The sequence below is a fragment of the Bactrocera dorsalis genome, chromosome 1, assembly GCF_023373825.1.
Source record: "Bactrocera dorsalis isolate Fly_Bdor chromosome 1, ASM2337382v1, whole genome shotgun sequence".
NCBI lineage: Eukaryota > Metazoa > Arthropoda > Insecta > Diptera > Tephritidae > Bactrocera > Bactrocera dorsalis.
Genome location: NC_064303.1, coordinates 48,090,928 through 48,111,420, shown reverse-complemented (window position 1 = coordinate 48,111,420; position 20,493 = coordinate 48,090,928). Strand labels below are relative to the sequence as shown.

Here is a 20,493-nt window from a genome sequence, read left to right as displayed (position 1 = left end):
GTGCATAATTTGCCCGCTTTAGCAACTCGCAAGTTACAGCCAAACATATTTTGGATTTGTGCTCTGCAAGCTATAAGGCAATAGATTGGTTAATTTGTGCATCATTTATGTACAAAAACCATTGTGCTGTGTGAAGTGGAGACCAAAACTTATTTTTGGCACTCTACCCACAAAATCAACACACAAGATTGCAGGTAGTATTGTACTTCATTTAAGTACAACAACAAATACACCTGGCAAATGCACTTATTTCACTTTACAAAAAAAACCACACTCTGTTATTCGAGAAAAAGTTATAAATTTCTTGGACGCACAAAATCGTCTGGAGCGTCAACAATCTCTCTCGGGTTTTTGTTTTTCCTTGTGGTTTAATTTGAGTCTAGTCGCTCAACTCTGCCTTCCCATATATTGCTCGAATAGCAATAAAGGCAAGCAGCAATAATGCAGCTGCAGTTTCGCGAGTGCAAAAAAAAAAAAAAAAAAAAATACAAATTACAAGTGCAGTGAGTGACACAAAAAAACTTAGCAGAAAAGTGAGCGACGGCAAGAAAGCCAAACAAAGAAGTGAGAGCAGCAAAGCCCAAGCAACACAGGCAAGCAGCAAAGCAGCACAGAGAAGCAGCACAGGCCAAGCAGCAAAGGCCAAGCAACAAAGTGCGAGCAGCAAAGGCAAAGCAGCACAGACAAGCAGCACAGGCCAAGCAGCCAAACAGCGAAGTGAGAGCAGCAAAGGAAGCAGCAAAGGCAGAGCAGCACAGGCCAAGCAGCCAAACAGCAAAGGCCAAGCAACAAAGTGCGAGCAGCAAAGGCAAAGCAGCACAGACAAGCAGCCAAACAGCGAAGTGAGAGCAGCAAAGGCAGAGCAGCACAGGCCAAGCTGAAAAGTGAGAGCGGCATAGGCAAGCCGCATAGGCAAAGCAGCAAAGGCAAGGCAGCACAGCAGCCATCCCAACAAACAAAAGAGTGTAGTGGTGAAATCGAAATAGTTCGAAAATAACCCAGTGCACAAAGTGAAAGTGAATAGTGGACTTAAATCAAATAAGTGCCTTTGAATTTCTATTTGTATTTGTATTTGCATTCGAATAAAGCAACTAAACACAAATCAATTTTGTTTGTGTACATACCCAGCAAGCACTTTCAAATTAAATTTGGGATTGAACTAAATTTGAAAGTGCAAGTACAAGTGCATTGGGCCGATTACCCAACAAGCACATACTAATTACATTCGGAAAAATACTTTCAGAAATAGTTTACCAAATTTATTAATTTTTCTCGTGCCTCCGAAAATTCACGTTTTATAAAGAAACAACGCACTGCCTACCATCTACTAATTTAGAGTCTGTCCGTGATTGGTACTATAACTTTTGAATTTTTGCAACATATTTGCAAATATTTTTTAAATCTTAATTTCAAGTTTTAGATCCGATTTTGTGCAACATTTTTGCAGTTACGATTCAATTTTTTGAAAACAATGGAATCAATCAGAGCCTTTACTACAGCAGCAGACGCTCTACTGGAGTTTGAGGAGTCTTTTACTCCAACAGCAAACAATCAAAGTGCCTACTCTCTTGAAGTTCAACAAGCTGAACTGAAATCTCTGTGGGCAGAGGTAAAGTCAGAGTACAAGTTGTGTTTGCCAAAAGTGGATCCTTCTGACACAAGCTCAATTGACGACCTCAAACTTAAATATACAAGCTGTTACCACGCTTATGTGTGTTGCGCGGCCTTGATGGGCGAACACATGCACAACCTCACGGCGTTCAACCAAAGCCCTACTTCCAACTCAACAGTTATTCAACCTGAACGGTTACAACAAACTGCAGAACCCGTGAGGTATTCTATCAATTTACCGCCATGTGATACCGAAATATTTCATGGCGATGTTTTACAATGGCCCTCATTTAGGGATTTATTTGCCGCCATTTATGGGAATAACCCGAGGCTCTCTCCGGTAGAAAAGTTATTCCATTTGAATCAAAAAACGCGAGGTGAGGCAAAAGATATTGTTTCGAAAGCGCCACTGACGAATGACGGATTCGCATTGGCTTGGAACAACTTGTTGTGTAGGTACGAAAACAAGCGAGTGCTTGTCAACACCCAATTGAATTTATTGTTCAAGCTCCCGCACATCTCAACAGAATCTGAGACCGAACTCAGAAATTTACAGCGGGAAATAAATAGCTGCATTTCCGCTTTACAAATACATGGCATCAATATAGATAGCTGGGATGCCATATTTACGTATTTGTGTTCTATCCGACTGCCGGACTATACACTGTCGCTTTGGGAACAATCTCTGGATTCGGATTCCGAGATCCCAAAATGGGTTGAGTTAGACAAGTTTCTAACCAAACGGGTTAAAACGCTTGAGAGAGTATCAAACCTCAAAGGCGATTTGGGTACTCAACCCAAGATCAAGTCGGCTGATGGTGAAGGTCGGATACCAACCTTGCAATCAAGGAATGGATCCAAACCCATCAATTCCCATCACGCCAAGACAAACAATATTAAATGTAAACTGTGCTCATCTCAATCACACATTTTGAAAACTTGTCAAAGATTTATTGAGATGCAGCCTAATGCACGTTTAAATGCTGTCAGAAAACTCCACGTCTGCCTTAACTGTTTATCGGACTCACATGAAGTCAAAAATTGTAAAAGTATGTTCAATTGCAATAAATGTAAACAGAGACATCACTCTATGATTCACCGGGATCAGAGTGAGGGAATAGCTCAGATAGCTGACAGCACAGACACTGCTGAGATTTCCACTAAATCTCATGTGGCCTCTATTAAGGCCAATGTTTCAAATGTGCTTACCAGTCGAAGCATGCTCTTAGGTACAGCCATGGTGACCATGTCACAACGAGAGCACCTTCACTGTCAGAGCCCTGATCGATTCGGGATCTGAAGGAACATTCGTAAGCAAAAGTATACAAAAACGCTTAAAAATGACAAGAAAAAAGGTCAGCACCCGAGTTTCAGGATTGAATAATACCGTGCCAGGACGAGTTCAATCGGTATGCTCGATCACAATTGGCTCGCCCCGTAACAAAAGTTTACGACTAGAAGCGGAAGCGTTGGTACTGCCAAAATTGACTGGACTGCTTCCATCCCGATCAATAAACCCTTCAATTGTCAAAAGGTTACCTAATATCCCCTTGGCGGATAATAATTTCTATACGAGTCAACAAGTTGACTTGCTGATCGGAGCAGATCTTTACCCGAAAATCATACTAAATGGGGTAAAATCGCAAATTTTCGGATCCCTCGCTGCACAACGTACAGTGTTCGGTTGGATTATAACAGGTTCCGTTCCCTCCGAAGAAACGAAGGTAAATGGCAAAGGCGCCAAACAAAATTCAACAATAATTCAACAACAAACACAAAACCATTTTTAAAGAGAAAATAATTCTAATTCTATATCTATACAACAGAAACCACATCAGCATCAACAGCAGCAGCAGCAACAACAGGATCAGACTAACAAGGATGGCGAAACAAATGATGCGCCCGGATCATCGAATCACCCCGATACACATGGTGGCGCATTTCGAGCACCCGGCGTTGGGATGCAATCGCACAACGGTGACCACGTATCTGGCAGTAGTTCGTCACAAAAACAGAATTCGATGCCACACCTGCAGGCGTTCCACAGCGGCCTCCACTCGCACCTGTTGCGCCGCCAACAACATGCCGCAGGCGCAATGCAACGAGAATCCGCCAAAGCAAAAAGGCGAAAGAATCGTGATCCCGATGAGCTCTTCTTGCTCTCACTCTACGAGGAGATCAAACGTGTTCCCGAAGAGATACGACTCGATGTCAAGGGCGAACTCATACAGGTGCTCCAAAAGTACCAGAAAAACCAACGGGTGAAACAGAAGAAAGCCCAATCACGAATAACAAAACACAATTATCACAGCATGCGCAAATAACGCACAGCATATATCAACTGCAAACGTTGCGGCAACCCACACCACACGACATAGCCACAATCTCAAGTCGAACGCGTATCGGCTTCAGAACTACACGCCCAACAATGGAAATGGAAGCGAATTCATTGACAATCGGCCCGACGTATTCGGACCACTCTCAACCGTGTCAAACGACGTCATCAGTCATGCAAAGCTCTGACCAACGATGCCTCTCCCGCATACCACACGCCCAAGATCGAGCCAGACTCGAGTCGTCTCGCCGACTTCGGCGTGCTGGTAACTTCTTTTCGGATTGGCGGAATGGCAACGATCGACTGAGACTCGATTCGTCTCAGCGACATTGCCCGGACCGAGCGGAACTCGATTCGTTCCGCCGGCCACCCCATCCGAAGCGAAGGCGTGGAGGAGACGCTCGACGTCAAGCAGATGCACGCCGTATCATCAAAGATAGGCACGCAACACTACAGTTCATCCACTGTTATCCTCGCCTCCACGATTTCACGATTGCGACTGCGTACACACCCACGTGGAGACATCCGAGTTTGCAACGCTTACAACGTCGTCCATTACCACCGGTGCCAGTAAGGTCTCTGGAAGACCACAAATTTCAACTTTTCCAGAACCTAAAACTGGCAGACAACAATTTTACAAGGCAGCGCCAGTCGAGATAATTTTGCGAGCAGACGTTTATTCCCGGCTCATATTGCCCGGGTTACAACCAGCGTCAATGGGCCAACTCATCGCCCAAAATACGACACTGGGATATATAATATCCGGTGTCGTATAACATCGGCACAATAAAGTGCACTGGCTGCCAACGCCTCTCCCATTCACCACCTACCCAGGATCGAGTTAGACTCGAGTCGTCTCGCCGACCTCGGAAAGTGGTGACTTCTATGCAAATTGGCGGCATGGCAATGACCGACTGAGATTCGATTCATCTCAGCGGCATTTCCCGGACCGAACTAGACTCGATTCGTCTCGTCGGCCACCCCATTTGCAAAGTAGACGTGGAAGAGGAAGTGCAGGAGCCAGTTAGTTAAGTTAGTTTTAAGTAATTTATTGTAAACTGCATTTGCAGTAATACTGCAAGGCGGGGAGAATGTTGACGCCGCCCCCGCCCAATGTCTTTTGCCACGTCTGTATCGGCAGAGCACTCTTTCTTTTCTTCTTTTTCGAAGTTTTAATTCGCGCGCAACTAAACAATTACTAAAAGTTGCGCGCTCTCTCCTTTTGCGACATCTCAGCGATACAGACGTAGGTAAGTGTTTGTCCAATTTATTATATTTAAAATATATGTATTATATAGAACCCTTTGCTTTATTTAATATTTCTGTGGAATTAATTTGCGCCGACCGTTTCCCCACGGCCAACCACAACTTTGGAACGAACGAGCACCGTGCTCCACCACCCGAATTATCAGTTATGGTACTTTAAAGGTTTTCGACATCTACTCTGTAGCAACATGTTGCTAGAAGTACTAGTAAGACATAAACAACCAATATTTCGATTTTATAAAATTTATTCAAATATTTTTTTAATATCCATCATTTAGTTTAATATTTTTAACAATCGTTGGTATTACTTAGCAATACTTTACATATTAATAGTTCCATTTTTTTTCGTTTTCAACAATCTCTGCAGCAGTAAGGTATTTTTTCTTGTGACGCGATGTTTAATGATTAAATTTATTATTTCTATAAGTGTTTAATTTAATTTGTACTAATTTTAGAATATAAATGAGAATTTGATGCCGATTCGTCGCTTTTATGGCATGGCAGTAACTCTTCTTTTCTACTCCGCAGAAGCGCCTTTGGTTTTGAAGACGAATCTATTTTGAAAAAACTTTGTGAAATTTAAAAATATTTATATATATTTTTTTATTATTCTGTTTATATGCGGTGCGTTAACGAATAACTTAGAAAATTTGCTTTTAAATTTGCGTCCCTTGAATAGGTACAGTAGTTTCAATACCAAAATTTATTTAGATTAATACAATTGTAAATGTTTTATTAAGGGGGTATTCTGGTCTAGGATTTTGAAAAAATCGATTTTGCATATTTTGAAAGTTTAGACTTCCGATTTTGTGACGGACGCCACGTATACTAATTAAAAGCTATTCTCAAAATATACTTGTATTGCCTTTCTGCTTCTGTGGCCGAAATTTGCATTTCTATTAATTATGGAAGCAATAGATGGCGCAAAAAGATCTCGTTCCAGAAAAGTTTTATTTTGGCTTTTTTGACAACAGAAAGTGTATATGATTGTCCCATATTTACTAAAAAAAAAGAAATCCTTCCAAAAATGTATTAAATTCTACAAAAACCGATTTCATTAATTTCACCTAAACAGGCATTCTTAACAATCGCAATAGCTTATTCTAGTGACGCAAATTTCAAAGGACATTTTTTGAGTTATTCATTAAAACACCGCTTACAAACAAAGCTTTGCATGCAGGCTATAATTTTTATTTTCATATCATTTCTTCAAAAAAGAATCGTCTTTAAAGCTAAGCTAAACCGGAACATCAACGAAATGAAGAGTCATAGGCTCGAATCTTAAAAATAAAATTCCTTTCAAGTGAATCGAGTAATATTATATAATTATAGTTCGGCGCATGAACTAAACTGGGAATATTAATCATTATTTTGGCAGAAGACAATGACAATAATACAATATGGCAAACCTATCTTTATGACAATAATGCTTCCGAATCTACGAGGGCTTGGATATAGAGGAAAAAAATAATTTAACGAAAATACGCGTCTGACTTGCGAAATAAATTGTATTGTGAAATAATTTACTCCGTTGCCTTCATAATTTCGCAATTATATTAAATCAATAAAAGTCGACAAATTGCTATGCTAGGTCCCACTAATGCTCATAGTTGTCTCAATCTCACGATGTTCACATGACGATTTTGCAATATCAGTTTGGGCAAATTTCGAAATTCGTCTTGGAGTAATCTACGACCTCGATTGAATTCACCATACAATTGATAAGCAATAGAAGAAGCTTCAATCTCTGCCGCTGCAATACACTTAAGCCAACTAATTTTCCAGTCATCATATCACTTGGAAAAATCTTCCGTTGTGATGGCCATCAGAGCCTTCTTCCATTCAGCTTTTATATCCTCAATTGAGTCAAACCGTTGTCCTCGGAGTGGTCATGTGAATTTGCTGAATAACCAGAAGTTAAACAAAGACAAATCAGGCGATTGAGGTGGTTGCGGCACTATATCAGTTGAAAATGTGGCGAAATGATCACGAATAACCAATGCGCTATGAGATGGTGCATTATCGCATTTCTTTTTTCAATAAATTCAGACGTAGTAAAAACCGAAGAATTGTCTTTTAGATCCTCACAAAACAACGCGTATCTAAAATACTAATGAATATTTTGACGTGAAGTTGGAATTAATTCTAGTAGCTGATATATGGCCGGGGACTTTTCAATCTACTTCACCGATTCAAACAGGAATAATAAGAGCCCTTCGCAGAAAAATCTAGTAACGTATAACCGCCTGGTGTGGGACTCGGGAATTAGTTTAATCAGTTAACTCAGAGTATCACTATCATTAAACAACATTACGTGAGTTTTTGGATCGAGTGGGCGTAAATATCAAATTTAGGCAAAATGATTTCAACCCATGGCGTATACTTATTAAATAAGCATAAAAATATTTATTTCTATTTAATCGCCATTTATTGGGACAAAATAATTATATTAGATACAAAATGTGAGCTATATAAAAATGTTTCGTAAGTACCAACCTTCATAATCCACAATTACAAAATGAGTTTATTCGCTGCCTTATTGATTAAGACTTCTATAGTTTCTGAAATACGAATAAAAAAACACGGTTATTAAATTGTGTAAGTAAAATTAAGCTTACTAATTCCTGCAGGTTATATATTTCGTACTTTTAGTTTTTTGTACATTAAACAATTATAAAAATTTTATAATGACGTCATTCATGTCGATAAATATTTGTTGCTTCTCTATTGGGTGATTTGCCAATCTTATACGATTTTAGGTTATGAAAAGAGATAAAAGTCAATTATTAAATAATAATAACATAATAACCCACTTATTACCGTCCTCCAGCCAACAGGCAAAAATACTTTTTTCAGTCTATAATAAGGCCAAATTTATGAACAATTATAAATATTATATTAATCATTGTACTGTTAATACAATTTGGTATTCGAGTGTCAAATGGCAGCTGGAAAGGTGCAATTATAGATGCGCAATAGAGGGTAACTCCAACTTCAGACAAGAGAACAACTACAAGCTAAAACATTCAGTAGTTTCAATATGAATATTAATAGTAAAGCAAACATTTCATACGATTAGTGAGATAAATAGATTTAGAAATAAATTAACAAATTGTACATGGAGGAAATGCGGTTCATATATCAATATAGGCCAAACCAAAGTTGTGTAACAAATATAGTTAAAAAAAAAAACTAAAATATATTTATTTTTAATTTCTTAGTTTAATATTTTTTATTCCGTCACACGTGGTGTTTCACTTTCATTAAATACATATGTATGTGTTTGAGTAAATTGGTTAAAATTACAGTATGAATAGCAAAGTTTTAGGCGCATTTTGTTTTGGCAATGCCACTGAAACAAGTTAACAAACCACTACTACATACATACACACAAAGCTTTATATACATATTCAAACATATATGTGAAGCTAATAAAAGCGTCTACTAAAATTATGTTTTGGGCCCATAGTAACTCCAACATAGGGAGATGCATAAATCTACGTGAAATGTTTATTTAGATTCACTGACATAACATTTATAGTATATCATTAATAAATAGTAATAACAGAGTTGGGTCAAGATGACGAAACACCAAATTTTTTCCCCTAAAACTCCAAGAAAAACACCTAAATTACCCTAAGAAAGAATTACTAAAAAATAAAATATTTTTACATAAGTTACATACATATATATTGAATTATGTATAGTAATATTGATTGATATACATAACCAAATATTATTGAATTATTAATATACATATGATAAATAATAAACACAAAATAAAAATCATTAGCAACAATATTTACTATTTCATATTTATTTTATCTGAGACTTGAAGTATCTTATCTGCTTCACTTAACAACAAAGAACGATCGGTGTTCTATTTTCCGCTTCAGTGAGTCGTTCAGCAATCTACCATGAGCATTAGTAAACAATCGCGGAGAAAGGAGAACCTACTCATTGCATCGTTTTCTCATAGCCACAACAGTGCTCAAGAATAACTTTAACTGACCTGCAATTTTACGAATCGAAAGGTCACTTTTTATCAACGAAACAACCTTTGCTTCAACATCGAATGAAATTTTTGCAGTTTGTATGAAAACACTGTTAAAATGTTAGAGCACTGAAAGTACATAATTTTTTTTTTTTTAATTATTTTTTTTCTAAACGACCAATATGTCGAGAATATTATGTACAAATTTTGAGTAAATTACAGTCAAACTAATAGAGTTACAGCCTTTTAAATGACCGGCCGTGAGATACCTGACTTTGAAACTTCAAATCGATTTTCCCGAAAACGTTATTTTTGAAGTTCGTAAACATTAGAACTCAAAATCCACTCAACCGACCGAAAATTTGAACATTACTTCTTCACATAAATCAACAGGTAATCAGATGAAGTTTTTTTCATTATTTTCTATTTTTTATTAACAAATTAACCGCGATTTTTTGAGCTAAAATAGCGCTTTTTACTTCCAAGAAAACTTCCAAGTTTTCCAAAAAATAGGAAAAATAAAACTCTTTCTGATTACATCGAGAAATACATCACATTTAAAACGCATATCATTTTTTTTGTTTCGTTGCCGAGTTATAATGTTCACCGCTAAACCACTTTTTTCCAAGGCGCTTCTGGAGATTCACCGTCACAGGCTTATTTATTAATATTTTTCATTGAACATTTTTTCTAATATACATACTTCAAAAGTTGTACAATAATGTGTCATTAAATTTAATAAAATTATATTACTCATGTCGCCCAAAAAGAAAACACAAATATATCCTTTGTTTGCCTTTAAAATCTTACCTCGCAGTAGAAAAAAGCATTGCAGAGGGTAGAAGTCTTAGGAAAATCGCTAAAACATTAAGCCGTTCATTGTATTTCATGCAGAATGCCTTAAGTATATTAAAAGAATGTTGAAATTCGCTGTCGACCAAAAAAGACATCAACAGCAACGGACAACCTTCACTCTTGGTAAAAAGGAAGATATAAATGGGAATCTTCATGAATAATATCAGCCTATATTGGTAGTATATCATCCCAAAATGACCCTAAGAAGGCTACATCGAACTAATTTACCTGGCAGGATAGCCAAAAAAAAATACCATTATTGCGTAAAAAAATTTAAGATAAGACTACAATTCGTGAAAAATCATGCAAATTGGTCCGGCCCAAGTGGTGAGAAAAAGTGGGCCCAATATCTTGTGGAGCAACGAAACAAAAATTTATGTCTTCAGAAATGATGCCTGACGGAATGTTAGTCGTCCGAAAGGCAAAGAATTGCATTCAGTCTACAAAAAAGACTTTTAAACACACTAGCGGCAACAAAATGGTCTGAGGTTGCTTTTCATGGTTGGTGTAGGACCATTCCAATATAAAGATATCTTGGAAAACACGATGCTGTCATATGCTAAGGAAAGTATTCCACTAACATGAAAATTTCAGCAGGATAATGATTCTAATCATACGTGGACATTGGTAAAAGATTGGTTTCAGGACAATGGTGTAAGTCCTCTTAAATGACCATGTCAATCTCCCAACTTGAATCCAAGGGAAAACCTTTGGGGGAGCTAAAGCAACAAATTGGGAAGCAATCGTTCCAAAATAAGGATCAGTTAGAGAGTTTGTTGAAAAAACCTGTATGAAATTCCAATTGATAAGTGCCGCAAACTTATCACCAGTATGCCAAAACTAATCTCAAAAGGAATTGAAAATAATGGCAGATATGCTAGACACTGATGAAAGAAGTAAATACAAATCAAATAGGAGACAGAAAACTCAAACTAATACATTTTTTCATAGTCGTATTAGTTTTGCGGGGATACCAAATTCAGACATCGCGGCATAAAGTCAGCTCCTTTTCGTACTGTCAAAAGCAGCTTTGAAATCGACGAAGAGGTGGTGTGTGTCGATTCTTTTTTCACGGGTGTTTTCCAAAATTTAGCGCATGATGAATATCTGGTCGGTTGTTGATTTACCAGGTCTAAAGCCACACTGAGAAGGTCCAATCAGTTTGTTGGCGGTGGGCTTTAATCTTTCACACAATACGCTCGATCCTACGGTAGTTGACGCAGATTGTGGGGTCTCCTTTTTTATGGATTGGGCATAGCACACTTAAATTCCAATCGTTGGCGTGCTTTCGTCTGACCATGTTTTACAAAGAAGCTGATGCATGCTCCTTATCAGTTCTTCGCCGCCGTGTTTGAATAGCTCCCGCCGCTTTGTTGTTCTTCAGGCGGGTAATTGCTATTCGAACTTCTTCATGGTCGGGCAATAGAACGTCTGCTCCATATTCATCGATTGGGAAATCGGGTTCGCCTTCTCCTGGCGTTGTACGTTCGCTGCCATTGAGCAGGCTGGAGAAGTGTTCCCTCCATAATTTAAGTATGCTCAGGGCATCGGTGACTAGATCACCTTTGGGGTTCTACAAGATAATGCTCCGGTCTTGAAACCTTCTGTAAGCCGCCGCATTTTTCCGTAGAATTTTCGTGCATTACCCCTGTCGGTCAGCTTATGAAGCTCTTCATACTCACGCATTTCGGCCCCTTTCTTTTTCTGTCTTCAAATGCGTCCCGCTTCCCTCTTCAACTCTCGGTATCTATCCCATGCCGCAGGTGTTGTGGTCGATCGTAACGTTGCGAGGTAGGCAGTCTGTTTTCTCTCCGCTGCGACACGACACTCCTCGTCGTACCAGCTGTTCTTCCGATGGTCCGAGTCCGAGTCGATGTTAGGACATCGGAACGTACGCACGTCTAGAACACTGGAGACGTGTCTTACGTCTATCAACCAACCCGGGTCCGGAGGAATTTTTCTGCTGCGTTTGCGCAAAAAGGGTCCATCCCAACTCCACCTCGGTCAGATGCAATACATGCAATGATTGAACCCTTTTAAGACCTGCTCAGGCCTTAAGACACACAGGGAGTGGACCACGAGTTACGTGGCCCCATGTTGCCTACGCAATACTGTGACGCTAGCCTCTACGGCTGTGCAATCTGCACACAGTTCGCGCGTTGCACCACCCCGCCCCGCACTCACGATTGTAGTGCATTTTGTATGGAAAATTTGTATAAGCCTTGGTCCAGTTCTTAATGTTAATAACAAGAGCTAAAATGTTAAGGCAATTTTTTTTAGGGTATTTTCAAGGAAATTTCGTGACGGGACTGAAAAATATTAATAGTTCAATAAAAAAAAAAACACCCCAGTATATATAGATGTGAGATTCTAAGCTACCTCCCAGTTCTTGAGTTGTAAATGGTGTAACTAACACAACTTTCCTTTATATACATATGTACATATATAGATGTGAGGTTTTTTTTATTGTTTTTTTTTTTTTTTTGAAGAAATTAAATATTCAAATATTCCTAAAAACATGAATTTTGAATAAATGCTTATGATGTAACATAATTTTTGTTTGAGCTGTAGTAAATGGTGTGACTAACACAACTTTCTTTTATATACAGTTTGTCAAGTAATTCTTTGCAAAATAGAAAACGTCATGGAAATAAATTTTCAAGTTTATTTTTCTTAAGAAAAAATGGATTTAATTTAGTTTTTTTCTTTTAAATTACAATAAGAGTGGTTATTAGCTACAATTATAATTACAAAAAACATATTTCAGCATAAAACATAACAAGAAAGCAACTACACAAAAAGTGTGCAAATATTAGGTTGTCAATAAATTCTTTGAAAAATGTAAATATTGGTTAAACTTGTAACGAAAACTTATAAACTATAACATTTAACATGGTTCTAATATTTGGTGTGATGTCCCTTGGCATCCAAGACTGCATTCAGGCGACGAGGCATGGAATGTATAAGACCATTTATTTCGTAATACTCCGGTATTTTTTCCTTTCCTATTTAATTGCTTTTATTAAGGCATTTTTATTTGTTGGTCCTCGTTTAACTACCTTCTTCTTTAATAAAGACCACAAATTTTCGATAGGGTTTAGGGCAGTACTCTGGGCAGAGTGTCGATCACTTTGCTGCATTTATACAGCAGCCAGGTCCTGCAAAGGAGCGATTTGTGTTTAGGGTAGTTGTCCTGATAAAGTTTATATTGCAGTTTATTTGGATTCTAAGGGCTAACGAACCCAAAAACCAGGAAGCTTTTTGTTAATTCATTTTTTAAAATGCCCAAATAAAATTCTTTGGTAATTACATCATTAAATATACGAAGCTCCCCAATACCTTTGGATGAAATACATCCCCAAACCATTACAGAAAGTTTGCCAAACTTTACTGTTGATACGATATTTTTTTGTTTAAAGGCTGTTTTGGGCTTTCTCCAGACTTTGCTGGGTCCGTCATGATAGTACAACATTATTTTAGTTTCATCACAAATAATAACGTCGTTCCAGTACTCCGCCGGGTTGTTGACATTGGCAATAGAAAAGTTTAGCCGCCTATCGATGTTGATCGCAGAAAGCATAGGTTTCTTTCTGGCTACGTGTGATGAGTACTTGTGAGTGTTGAGAACTTTTTTTATGGTACTGAAATAAATCCATTTTTTCTTAAGAAAAATTAAACTTAAAAATTTTTTTTCAATAACGTTTTCCATTTTGCAAAGAATTACTTGACAAACTATGTATATAGATAAATAACATATTGATCATTCCATAATTCCGATATCTTTGGCCCCGCGATCTAAAGGTACCGTTGGAAAGAGGAAATCTTCCTGATTAAAAAATATAGGGTATTCGAATATTCTCAAAATTCGAACATTTGAACAAGCTATTTCACTACATTTAGCATCAAGAAGTTCATCAAGGCCCCCAGCAAATTTGTTGCTGCTGCTGCTGCCTCTGCTCCAGCTGCTAGTGCTGGCGGTGCTGCCGAAAAGAAGGAAGAAGCCAAAAAGTAGGAGTCGGAGTCCAATGAAACGACGATATGGGTTTCGGTCTCTTCGACTAAACAACTTAATGGTCCGAGAACGTTTAATGTTAAATAACGACTGAATTTATTCAATATGGATAAACATGTCTTTACAGTTTATAAAAGGATATAACAAAAGAGAATATAGAAAAGTAATACAGAGTTGCAAAAGGTACATGGTTGTAATTTGAAGTACATATTCATTTAATACTATTTACTACGAACTACTTTGCCTCCACAACACCTCCTCTCGAAGTAGAGAGCTTATTCTTCTTCTTCTTGATTGCAGTCGATAAGGCCCAAACTTGATGGTACACTCAATTCCCACCTCTTTCAAAGCGCCTTTTAAAAAAGGGGCTTCCTTAGCAGCCTCAGTTATGGCGATGTACTCTCACTCAGTACCGGAAAGCGAAACAGTACGTTGCTTCCGTGCTTCCCAACTTATATTCGTAGACCACCCAGCATATATAAATGCAAAACCTGAATATGATTGTCTGTCTGTTGAATTTGCTCCCCAATCAGCATTGCCTACAACAAATCTGCACCTGTCTTCTTATACAGTAAACCCTGTTGTACTGTGCCCTTGACGTAACGTTAAATTTTGTTTTACTAATTTCCAATGCTCTTCAGTGTAGTTGCTGTTAAATTGACTCATAAAATTTACGGCATACGCTATATCTGGTCTTGTAGATATTTTGCCATAATCGCCTAATTTTTTGTTGTAGGAATGGTAAGTTTGCAATTCACTTCTATTGGTGTTTTCGAAGGATTGCACTCTAACATTCCGAATTGCTTCATTATTGATTCCGCGTATGTCTTCTGCGATATAAATATTTCGCCTTTCTCTAGATTCTGATGAAAATCTATATACCATAAACAACGATTGACGTAACCGATATCCTTCAAATCGAAATGTTGCGAGAGCATTTTCTTTGTTGTTTATAACCAAATTTCGTTATTTGATGCTAACAACAAATCATCTACGTATATAATGGCCAACATTATGTTACCACCTTCTCGACGTACGTAGAAACATGGATCAAATTTTGTTGATTTTAATCCAATCTTGTTTAGAGTTGCTGATAATGTGACACCACATTAACCCTTTCTTTACTAGGCATACGGGGTTTTCTCATTGTAGAGCTGCCTGCCACTCTCTTGCTGTTTGTTGTATTTCGCTACTATACTTTGTCAAACCGTTTAAGCCCACAGGTTGACCTCGTTGAATTTTCTTCCACACACTCATAAGTAAATCTGGAACATCCATGTAAATGTTTTCGTCTAGATGTCCATTCAAATATGCGGCGACCACATCCATCTGATGTATTTGGAGATCCAGCTCTATACTCAGTGCTGTAAAGAGCCGTACTGAAGTTGACCGTGCAACCTGAGAGGAAACTTCGTGAAAATCTTCCCCCGGTCGTTGAACATAACCCTTTGCAACCAGTCGAACTTTCTTTAAATGTTCATCTTTGGTACGGAACACAAACTTGTTACCAATTACTTTACGATTCAAAGGCTTTTCAACTATTTGCCAAGTTTTGTTTCTCATATGCGCCAAAAATTCGTCTTCAAGCGCCTTTACCCATAAAGACGCGTCCTCGCACTTCAATGCCTCTGCCAAAGTTTGCAGATTATGAATTATAAAATGTGCTTCGTTGCGCTCGTAAAAATCGTCTGGATCAGTAACCTGCTCCTCTGAATCATTACTAGCGATTAACTGGCGATACACTTTTCGTGGTCGCCCCCTTTGCCCCGTACGTACATACGATGGTCGGCCTGTGCCCCGTAGTTTATTACCTACACCTACCTCACAATTAGACGCGTCTACCGAATATAACGTCCATTTTATTTTCATATTCAACGTCTTTTTCATTTTCGTGCTCAAATTCTTCAAAAGTTCCATCAAAAGCAGATTTATCGATGAACTATACATCACGACTTATTATAATGAACTTTTTAGTCTTTAAATACAAACGGTACGCTTTTGATTCGCATGAGTAGCCAACAAATATACATGGCTCAGCGCGCGAATCGAATTTTCCTTTTGAAGGATTTTTGTTTAGAACGTATGCTATTGTACCGAATATTTTCATCTACGCCACTGTCGGATTTTTCTTGGTCCATACCCTTCACCCGTTGTTCTTGTTACACAACAATTTCGAATATAACACGCCGTATTCACCGCTTCAACCCAAAATGATGGTGGTGGACCGCATGTTTCATCGGCGTTTGATTCCGCACTCTTTTAAAAATGTATTAAATTCATTATTACAATATTCACGCCCGTTGTCCGATTGCAACGCTTTTATTTTCTTTCCCGTAAATGTCTCAACTTTAGCTTTATATTCTTTAAAAACATCCGGTACTTGTGATTTTTGTTTTATAAAAAATATTTCACACCATCTTGACTTTTCGTCAATAAATGTCACAAAATGTTTCGCACCGCCATGGGACTTACTCCTCATTGGTCCACACACGTCACTGTGCACAATCTCTAGCAGATCGCCAACTCTGTTTCCATCTGATCTAGGAAAAGTTGCACGCACTTGCTTTCTACTTGCACAAATTTCACAATCAGAGAGTTTTTCAGTTTGTTTAAATTTTAAACCATATACCGAACCGTTTGCCATTGATTTCAAATAGCGTTCGTTAACGTGTCCCATTTTGTAATGCCACAAATCTATTTTGTTTTTGTAATTTGCTAAATTTGCGAAATCTTTCGAAGTTTTTAAATAATACAAATTTCCAATTCGTTCGGCTTCCAATACCACTTCTTTGTCTCTGTTCATAATCACGGCTCCATTCTTTTTGAATTTAACTGCGTAACCCCTGTCGGTAATTTAAGCAACAGACAACAAATTCGTACGCAAACCGGCCACATGTAAAACGTTTTCTAAGTCTAAGTCAATTTGTTTTCCGCGAACGTTTGCTGTGGTGCACACTTTACCAACACCACTTATCTTCGTTGAGCAATTATTTGCCAAACTTAATTCGTCATTTACTAGTTTAACACTTTCAAAAATGTTTTTATTCGCACTCATATGAGATGTGCAGCCACTGTCCAAGCACCACCTCATATTTCCTATAGGGACGGCAAATACTTTTTCTACTGAACATAAAGCCACTTTTGCCTTTTCGTTTGTTTCTTCACTCACACACGTATTTTGTTCTTGTTGTTTGTCATTACAATTTCTCGCGAAATGTCCCGGTTTACCGCACCGATAGCACTTTTTTGTTTCCTTTGAATTTCGATCAACATACGATTGGCTTTGTTTTTTCTTTATGTACAGCACGTTATTGTCTTCCACTTTGTCTTCTTTTGACTTTCGCGACTCGTGTTCTTCGAGAATTTTAATACGAAGAATGTCTCGTATGACGCCGGCAAACTGTACAATAACAGAATTGCTAGTAGCTCGTCGCCAATTTCGACGCCTATTTCTTTAAGCTTCGCTACTGCATCGAAGAACCCGTTAAGGTGTTCTCGAACTTTCTCATCTTCTGACATACGCGACAACGCTACACGTTTAAGTAACGTTGCTTTCCTGACTGGCCCCTTTGATTGGAATGTCGATTCCAATCTTATCCACATATCACGTGCACTTCTGCACTCCGAAATCAGCCCTAGCTCTGATGGCGCTATCGCCAACGTAATGTCCACTGATGCCTTCTGGTCAGCATTTTTCCACTCGGAGGGTTTTGGCTCGTCTGTAGGACAAATTTAGTGCCATCAGCGTATTCCCACAAATCATTTTTTATTAAAACTGCCGCATTTGCAGCTTCCAAGAATCATAATTTTCCGCGTTTAACGGCTCGATTCTTACTATACCAGCAATTATGCTGAAGTCTCAAATTATATTTTTCAATTGCACTTGCACTTTCATTCTAATCGTCCAGTCGTTCGCGATCACATGGGATTCTGGGCCCATAACCTATGTAATGGCCCGAAAACGTTTAAGGTTAAATAACGACTGAATTTATTCAATATGGATAAACATGTCTTTACAGTTTATAAAAGTATATAACAAAAGAGAATATAGAAAATTAATACAGAGTTGCAAGAGGTACATGGTTGTAATTTAAAGTACATATTCATTTAATACTATTTACTACGAACTACTTCGCCTCCACAACACAACTCAACACTAAAGTTTCCCCCACCAAATCCACAGCGACCATTTTTACAAACTGGACGAAGGAGTATAGACTTGAACTAAATATTGCAGTCGATGGCGTCAAAATTCCGACGGTAACCTTCGATAGTCTATGCTCCTTCACTCCCTCTACGACCGCGATTATCGCCAAAGTACAGAGCCGCATCAAAACATCAAGTCGCTAGCCGGCAGCATATGGGGAAAAGACAAAAAAAAAAACGTTGTTGCCAAAACACAGCACCAATATGGTCGCCTGGATGCAGTAGTACACAGATGAGGAAACTTCAGACCTGCCAAAATACTGCGCTCCAGACCACGATGGGATGCCTTTTGATGTCTCCCAAAGAACATCTTCACAGTAAGACGCTTATGCATAAAGGAGCATAATGAACTCCTCTCCAAGCAGTTCCTGCTGGGATGTTTTCTTAGAAATCACCCATGCAGCCATCTGCTTGGACCGGAACCGCCTCCTCGTAGTATCAAAAGGTCTTTTCTCGACTAAGTCGACGTCGCACAGTACGCGGACCGGACTTCGGACGCAACTAACTTTCGACAGGTAGTGACCGCCTTTCACAGTGGAAAGGAGCTAACAATTATGAGGAAATGTATGTATGTATGTGTATGTATGATAATCAGTGCTGATAAAAATATGGTTTTGCTTGAAAAAGCTTATTTCGCTTATATTTTTAGGCATATTGCCTATTTTGCTTGTTTTTACAAGAGTTATAGCATGTTCTTGCTGAGCACTATTGCAGCTTTTAGCTCGTTTAGCTCTTATTGCAACTCTTATTGTTGCTTTAAGCCATACAAAATTCTCTACCTAAAAGCAAATAAAATCAAACATTTTTTTTGCAATAAGGAAGTAATTGCAGAAATCAACTCTGAAATCTCCGAAATCTGTCTGATTTGTGGAGGATTTACTGAAAAAAAGAGTGGCAGCATTTATTTGCATTTTTATTTGCCATTTCTTGAATATGGCAACAACACTGTATTATTTGGTTTTTTTCGGGGATGAAACCAGTTTAACCAGTTTAAACATGCCAAAAGAAAACGAAACTAGTAGTGAATTTCTAACAAGAATGGCACAACTATACAAAGGTGTGCTTCGTACCGATAAAACGGTACTGTTTTGTATAGTGTGCAATTGGAAGCTAACAGCTAACAAAATATTCGGTGTAAAACAACATTTTGAAAGTGCCAAACATAAAGCGTGTGCGGAAAGACAAAATAAGAATTCTGTGCAAACATTAATGGCAGATCATGGCAATAGTGGAAATATAAATATTTTCAATATGGATTTATGCAAAATGTTTCTATCGGCAAATATTCCTATAAATAAAATAAGCCACCCAGCAGTAATAGGGTTTATGGATAAACATACGAAGAATACAACACCCAGCCAATCAACGCTTAGGAATAAATATGTTCCTATTCTATATGATAGCTGCATTGAAAAATTGCGCCAAAAAGCGAAGAATAAATATATTTGGATAAGTATAGATGAGACTACTGATATTGAGCAGCGATTGATTGCGAATGCTATATTTGGAGTGTTGAATGATAGTGCAGAAGAAAGAGGCAAATCCTAGTTATTAAACGTAACAGAAGTTGAAAGAGCAAATGCAAGTAGCATGGCTGGATTTTTAAACGATTCGCTTCAAATATTATGGCCAGAAAGTGAGTGCTTACAGTGTTTCTTTCATACAAATTATTAAAATTTTATTTTTAGGAATTGAATATGAAAAACTCCTTTAACAGATGCTGCCGCTTACATGCTCGCTGCAATGTGGTCTTTAAGTGTTTTATACCCAAAAATGCTGCACGTAACCTGTTTTGCTCATGAGCTCCACAGATTAGCAGTTTATTCGGTTCCAGTTTCCAAACGGAAACAAACTGAAATCAACAACTAAGGCTATTTATGCAAAGGTAAACATGGGCATATATTTTCTCTTCTTTTCACTAGATAAAATTATTTTGGGCTCCTTGTCGTCGTCACGAGTTTAAAAGAGTTTTACCTGATGTTAAACTCCCTCCGCAGCCGTGTACAACTCGCTGGGGCACATGGCTAAGTGCTGCAGAGTATTATTGTAATTTCTTTGAAGAAGTTCGCTCTGTTGTCGATGATTTAAACAGTGAAGAATCAGAAGTTATAATTCAATCAAAAGCAGCGTTTGCCAAGCATGGGATAATAGGAGAGTTAGCATACATAAAGAACACCTTCTCTTGTATTGGAACAAGCATTGAAAAGTTACAGA

The 20,493-nt window shown here is 38.1% G+C and overlaps 2 protein-coding genes across 7 annotated transcripts in view; both read right to left on the bottom strand.

Annotated features, from left to right (window-relative positions):
* The window catches only part of LOC125775367 (uncharacterized), a 915,975-nt gene that overhangs the window by 34,493 nt on the left and 860,989 nt on the right, over positions 1 to 20,493 (bottom strand). The window lies entirely within an intron of this gene.
* The window catches only part of LOC105225273 (protein PALS2), a 195,094-nt gene that overhangs the window by 156,067 nt on the left and 18,534 nt on the right, over positions 1 to 20,493 (bottom strand). For 5 of the 6 annotated variants that reach the window (XM_049462592.1, XM_049462595.1, XM_049462594.1 and 2 more), the window contains one exon: positions 7,709 to 7,773. The exons of the other annotated variant lie outside the window; for it this stretch is intronic. In XM_049462592.1, coding sequence (XP_049318549.1) covers positions 7,709 to 7,714 — 6 coding nt within the window. In that variant the 5' untranslated portion in view covers positions 7,715 to 7,773. The remainder of the gene's footprint in view (positions 1 to 7,708; positions 7,774 to 20,493) is intronic. 6 annotated transcript variants of the gene reach the window in all.